The sequence below is a fragment of the Girardinichthys multiradiatus genome, chromosome 15 (assembly GCF_021462225.1).
Source record: "Girardinichthys multiradiatus isolate DD_20200921_A chromosome 15, DD_fGirMul_XY1, whole genome shotgun sequence".
Taxonomy (NCBI): Eukaryota; Metazoa; Chordata; class Actinopteri; order Cyprinodontiformes; family Goodeidae; genus Girardinichthys; species Girardinichthys multiradiatus.
Genome location: NC_061808.1, coordinates 875,762 through 882,698, shown reverse-complemented (window position 1 = coordinate 882,698; position 6,937 = coordinate 875,762). Strand labels below are relative to the sequence as shown.

At 48.7% G+C, this 6,937-nt stretch overlaps 1 protein-coding gene across 1 annotated transcript; it reads right to left on the bottom strand.

The window, feature by feature from the left end:
• Window positions 1–1,983: 1,983 nt before the first annotated feature.
• insm1a (insulinoma-associated 1a) lies at window positions 1,984–4,371 on the bottom strand. Its single transcript, XM_047388334.1, has one exon. It carries the CDS (start codon window positions 4,003–4,005, stop codon window positions 2,740–2,742), a length of 1,266 nt encoding a protein of 421 aa, XP_047244290.1. The 5' UTR covers window positions 4,006–4,371; the 3' UTR covers window positions 1,984–2,739.
• Between the last annotated feature and the right edge of the window lie 2,566 nt (window positions 4,372–6,937).

Genomic DNA, 6,937 nt, shown 5'->3' with positions numbered 1-6,937 from the left:
GAGACATTAGCGCGCTGCCTCCCCTATCCTGGTCCCGCAGAAGAGCAGTGGAAGAGATCGGACCATTGGAAAGGTCGGGGTTTTATACGGCCAGTGGCATCATGGGAAGTCCGCTGTTACAGTTTGCTTGGCTGTGTCGGAAGTAGGTTAAATGCAGTTTATTTTGAAAGTTCCAGGAAAGTCTGTACTGGCCTTTCACATTGTAACCATGGCTGTGGTCCCAACAGATGGATGGGTGGATGGATGGATGAATGCTGTGACAGGATGAGATAGAAACTCTGGATGATTATCTCCACCAGAATCTGGGTCTCTAGGTCCTGTCCTGGAGAGCTTCCATCCTGCAGCTTTTAATGAATTCCTTCTCCAGCACACCTGAACCAGGTGAATTCCCTCGTCAGTATTCAGTCATTCAGCTCCACAGAGGCCTGGAAATTAGACATTCATTTGGTTCAGGTGTGCATCTAAAAGTTGCAGGGTGGAAGCTCTGGAGGACTGGACCTGGAGACCCCTGGTCTAGATGTCAGAGTCAGTGTGAGTGGTGCAGCTCAGTCAGCAGCTGTTTTCTCTGTCTTTAGGCGTTATCTCCTGCTGTAATCTGCATTCAGCTCCCCAGCTGCCCCACACCTGCAGACTGACGTCTGGCCTCTGTGGGTGAGTTGGGGGGGTCATGATAAGCTTCAGTAATGTTTTTCTTCCAGATGTTGGAAAAACTCAAGTACAGACAGGTGGAAACATGTGTTGGTTCCTCTGAGAGGACTGAAGGAGGAACCATAAGAAGAACCTAATGGTAGATTGAGACGTCTGTGGATGCAGTCTGGACTCTGATCATCCTGTTTCTTTATAAAATCCAGAATGCAGCTGAGAGAAAATCAGATTGTAATAATTCACAGAATCGTTGTCATAATATTGATCTGTTGTTTTTTTTTTTAAGGATCATTTCAACAACCAATCAGATCCATGCACACAGATCCATACCTGCTGACAGGTTGGCTGTTAACAGGAGGAGGTGGGTTCAATACGGTTCCAGCATATTGAGCGTATTCTGACCTCTGAGGCTTGTTTCCATGTCTTGTAGCTCGGATAGAAACCAGACGGTCCTGATTGTTTCTCTCTCCTGTTCACTATGAAAACATGAGCTTATTTATGAAATGTTTTTATGTTTATACTAGCTGCTGTTTTTCTGCTTCAACCTTCAATAAAACGTTCCTACAGAAATGAGCTTCTTTCTGTTTGGGGTTATTTTGGTTTATTGTTTGATATAAAGATATTAATGTGAGGTCATTCTGGAGGAAGAAATTATGAAAAGAAAAACTTTGGTTTTATTATTGAAGGCTACAGGTTTTGGCATTTTTTATAGAACATCTCAATGTTGATAAATCAATTGAATAATTTTCTATTTGTTTATTTAAAATATTTTATTTTATGATGATACTTTTACTTTTTTCATTATTCTTGAATCTTCATTTGAAATAAATGTTATAATGAATTAAAAAAAAATATTAATTGATGAAATATGTGCTTTACATACTTTTTAGCATCATTGGTTATTTTTGAAAATAATTTTATTTTCAAATGATTTCTTTGACCTAAATAACTCATTCAGATTCTTTTCACACTTTTTTAACGTTTTATTGATATGAAGTTCTTCTGCTTTTACATCTTCACACTTTGCCCTGAAGCTGTCAAAGATTTAAAGGAGCATCTGAACTGAGCTTAAATTCAATTTAATTACAACAAAATTATATTTATTTCAAAACAGAAAAGAAATATCTGTCAAAGAAAGACACTAAAATACAAACAAATCCCACAAAAGAAGCTTTAATCCTGCAGAAAAACAAACTGATGCGAAATAAAATGAATAGAAATGTTTGACCCAGCAGGCTGAGGTGGACCCGTTTCCAGCCAAGATATTCTGTTAGTTGTAGAAGAACCAAAGAGCTCAGCTGTTAGATCGTCTCTGCAAACATGACAGAAAACAGAAAATCTGATTCTCAGTTTGGTTTATTGTTTTTGGACACGTAGCAAAAGTTACTGCAGAAACATCCAGAGCAACAAGAACTCATCAATAAATAAAGAAGAAGAAGAAGAAGAAGAAGAAGGTGATTGCAGATGCAGCTGATAAAATCACTGATTGTTTTAAAGACACTTGAACACACCACAGCGTCAACACAAATCAACTGATTACAGCAATAACTTAATAATAAATACAGTCATAAATAAATAGAAGCAACTTTAATGATTTAAGGCAGTTTTACAGCAGGACGCTCTAATCTGAAAGCAGTACAGCTACACTATCCTCTGCTTGCTCCAGCTACTGATCCACAGATCTATTAAAGCTACTTAGTGATGGGAACAGGTCTGTCCAGAACCAGGCCGGATCGGACCGGACCTCTCTTAGGTCTACCAGCTAATAGCACTTGTGCAGAGATTCTAAAGTTTTCTCCACAGTCTAAGCTTCTGATCTTCTCAGGGGGTTGGAGCTCCCTCTGAATGAGGTGAAGTGTCCTTGAGCAAGGCACTGAATCCCTGCTTCAGCAGCTCTGAGTCACTTTGATCACATCTCAGAGTCACACTGCAAAAAATATCCAGTTTTACAGGAAAAACTGGGAAAATGTTCTGTAATGTCCCAGAATCATTCAAAACAACATTCCTGGAAAATGAACAGGAATGTTTGAAGGTGAAGTGCTGAAATCTCAGCTGGAGTGAACTGGACCTGACATGACCCGGACCTGGGGGGCCTCAGCAGGCGGGACGCAGCGGCACCTGCAGCAGGATCACCTGGCGGCTCTCGGACGGGTGGCACTTGTTGATGTGTCGGGTGAGTCCCGGGGAGCTGTGGAACAGGGCGGGGCAATATTTGCAGGGAAACACCTGAGCGGAGTGCAGCAGGCGGAGATGGCGCTCCTGGCCGCCCCTGCTGCTGAAGCTCTCCCCGCACACGGGACACGCGTGGCAGGAGGACGCGCTCAGGTTAAGTGGCCCCGCGCCGGTCCCGCAGCTCTTCGGGTCCTTCTCTTCCTGCTGCAGCTCTGCGGGTTTCTGGGAACCGTGATGAGACGCCAGGTGCTTCCTCAGGTACGCCTGGCGCTTGAATCTTTTCCCACACCGAGGACAGTCATACAGTCCGTCCTCAGAACCGGACTCGGACGGTTCGGGGCTGGATGAATCCCTGTCGCTGCAGTCCTTGCCGGACGCGGCCGACTCGCTGTGCGTCCCGCTCTGCGGCTTTGGTTTGTGCCACCGCCGGTGGGAGGCCAGGTTGGCCGGGCAGCTGAACACCTTGTCACACTCGGGACACCTGTACTCGACCCGAACTATCCTGGAACACTTGTGCTGGGCCAGAGAGAATGGGTTTTGGTAGGCTTCGCGGCACAGCTGGCAGACAAAGCCTCCCAGCAGGGGGCGCTCTTCCCCGGCCGTATTGTGCTCCACCGGAGCCTCCTTGATCTTCAGCCCTAGGACCGGGGACGTGGTTACGTCGTCCTCAAAGTGCAGTTTCCGGATAGCTTTGGTCTTCTTGGAGCTAGGCGCTTTGCCTCTCCGCTCCGCGTCACCTGCCGGCCGCTTGGCGCCTGCGGTGGGGAGCGTCCCGGCGGCCGCCGCGCTGCTGCTGCTGCTGCTGGAGCCGATCTTCAAGTCCACCGGGGCGAACAGGTGGTCCAGCGCGGTGAGAGCCGCAGGCGTGGGGAAGGACTCTGCTGAGACCGGAGAGCCAAGGCTAAAGCGCCGCTCCGAGGAACGCTCATGGTCCTGGCTGACGGGCCGGGTGGGGCTGTAGAGAATCTGGTACACAGTCTCCGGATTCCCGAACTGCACGGGCTTGGCGGCCGGATCTGGTTCCGGAGCAGTGGCCGCCGCCCCGCAGGTCTGTGCGCGCAGCGGGATGGAGGAGAGACGCGGCGGCGCATCAGCGACAGGTCGTCCCGCTTCCTCCTCCTCGGAGCGGACCCGGTAAGACACCGGGGGGGTCTTCTTGTTCCTTTTCACCAGGAAGCCTCTGGGCATGTTCGGTCCGGACGGAGAGCTGAATACACTTCAGGTTCGTTTCGGAGCAAAATTAATCCACGTTGATCTGCGCGTAAACCTAAACATCCGCTGCGTGGTTCTGTTTGTCTGTGCCGGTACTGATCCAGTGTTCCTACAACAACATAGCTGCACTGTTTTTAAGTCCACATGATGACACCGCTCCCGTCCGCCTCCTCGACCAATCAGGAACCGCTCAGCTCCCCGTGGATTTGGGGAGTGGGTGTGGGAGGCTGGAGAGGCTGATGGAGAGGCAGGAGGACGGGAGGTGGGGTTGTTTGCAGATTGGAAAGCAGATGTACCTGAGGGGGTTATGGTGCCCGCCTCCCTCCCTCTCAGCCCGGACACACGCCAGCAGCCTCCTGCTTTCACGGTCTGATGAGTTTCTATAGAAATCTACGCGTGTCCTGCTCCGGGTGGGGTTGTCCTGCTCCGGGTGGGGTTCGGATGTGTCGCCATAAAATAACGAGCAGGAAAATTAGATCATGAAGCTGGACTTGAGTTCAAAACCTGGACGGATTTAAACTGGGAGGAACATTTTATTTTCTTTAATTCTAATGAAATCTAATTAAAAACTAAACTTTGATCAGATGCGATCACATTTAATTTTAGATTGTTCCGGGAAGTTGGACCGACAGACCGAACGTTGATCAGCAGAGAAGTGACCCAGCAGCCTGTGGGCCGCCCTGACAGTTAACTCCAACATGAACCCGTCATTTCACGCATACATAATTAATAACCAGAGGAGGGGTTCCTGCTTTTCCTGCTTTCCATCACAATGGTGGCGCTTGTGGGAGCAGCCCCGTCCTGATTGGAGAGGAAACTGCCCCCCCATCCACCCTTCACACACACACACACACACACACACACACACACACACACACACACACACACACACACACACACACACACACACACACACACACACACACACACACACACCGCTGCAGGGCGCGTGCTGTGCGTAATCAGCGCGCTCTTTCTGTGTCTCCAAATGGGGCAAAGCGAGATTATCTGTCGGTGAAAACAAATCAAACCCAATTGTGACGGGTCAGAACTTTAACCCGACAGTTCTGGTCGATTCGGACCTGATGTCAATTTAGTTTCAGGTGTAGAAACCCAAATCTTCTCCCAGTCTGTGCTGCTGTGAACCTCAAGCTACTAAAACGGTCCCAAAGTCACACGCAGTCTGTCTGAATTCTGATGGTGACCCAATAGAATCTCGTCTTGTTTCTGGTTCTAAATAAGCTGCATTTCTATCCTGAGAGTACTCCTGGCTCAGTGCTTCAGTGTTTTCTGTAGTTCTGCTTCTTCTCCTTCAAGCCACCAGTTGGTTGCAGCAGATGGCTCTGGTTCTGGTCCTGCTGGACATTTCCTCCTGTTAAAAAGGACCTGGACTAAATGAAGAATAAAGGTCAGAGATGTTTGCTCAGTGAAGAAAGATTAACTCGTATGAGCAGATGTCTCACTGCTGAACACACAGAACCTGTGATCCAGGATGAAGGTCTGGGTACGACAAACACTCATGGATCTGTTCCTCAGTAGCATGTGTGACTCCATGTTTGGACACCAGCAGCCGGTACCAGTACAGACATATGCTGTGGGGTGTGTGGACAGCTCAGCCTCATTAGCATACAGCTGTACAGTGATGCCCTCCTCCTCTTCCTCCCCACATGGTTGCTGCTGCAGAGAAATGCTGAGCAGCCATTATTACGGGTTCTAGAGATGGACCAAGACCAGGGGTGTCCTCACATACGGCAGGCGGCCAGTGAGGTAGACTAGTAGACAGCTCCAGCTTGTCCCTCAGAACTCCCAGCTGGATGGTATTAAAAGCACTGGAGAAGTCAAAGACCACGATCCTCACCGTGTTTTCAGGTAGAGGTAGATGATGGCATCAAACACCCTGATGCCAGGCTGGTAGGAGAACTGCAGCGGATCCAATGAAGACCTCACCAGGGCTCTTCATTGGATGTGAGGTCAGTGCCACCAGCCTGTAGCTGCTGAGACCTTTGGTCTTCCACAGCTGTGGTTCTTTCCCCACCTTCAGCCTCGTGCTGAACATGTTTCCCATGATGCCACACAGTTGATCTGCAGAGCATCTAAGGGGCCTGGAGCTGATGCCACCTGGACCTGCAGACTTTCGTACTCTGATCTTTCGCAGCTCGTTCCTCACCTGAAGGGTTGAGAGGGACAAGATGTTGCTGGTGGAGGGGGCTGTGGGATGGAGTCCTCTGAAGTGGAGGGGTGAGTGATGACTCAGAAGTGAGAGGTGTGAAATTTGGTGAAGAATATCAGGCGGGCATCGAAGATAAGGTGGTTTCAGGAGGGGAGGCTGGGATAGGGGAGAGCTCAGTGTCTGATCAAGCCTGCTGAAGAACAGCTTCAGATCATTCACCCACCCTACATCTCCTACATCCTGGGACTTTGGTTTGTGACCACAAATCGTTTTCAGGCTCTTCCAAACTCCACTGATGTTGTTCTGCTGCAGCTGGTCCTCCATCTTCATCCTGTAGATGTTTTTTGCATCCCTGATCTTTCTTCTCAGCTCCTCCTTCGTCTGCGTAAGGAAGGGTTTCATTTTAAGATTAATCCATGGGTTGAAGAAACACTGGAAGTCTTGGTGGACACAATGTTCTCCAAACAGAAGTTTCTATAGTCCATGATGCAGTCTGTGATGCTGTCAGTGTCCTCCTCATGAGGAGCACAGAGCTCTTTTCACACAGTGGAGCTGGAACAGTCCCTCAGAGCTTCTCTTCACTGTTCGTGTGACCTTTGGTTCCCTGTGAACAACAGGTTTGTACCCAGACTGGAGATGAACCAGGTTGTGATCTAAAGATCTTCTGAAACACCTCCAAAGTACACTTAAGGTCATTTCAGCAGCTCAGGTTCACAGCATAAATAAGAACATGTGGCA

Excerpts from the sequence above, each read along its gene's own strand:
- insm1a (XM_047388334.1), bottom strand. The coding sequence starts at position 4,005 with ATGCCCAGAGGCTTCCTGGTGAAAAGGAACAAGAAGACCCCCCCGGTG.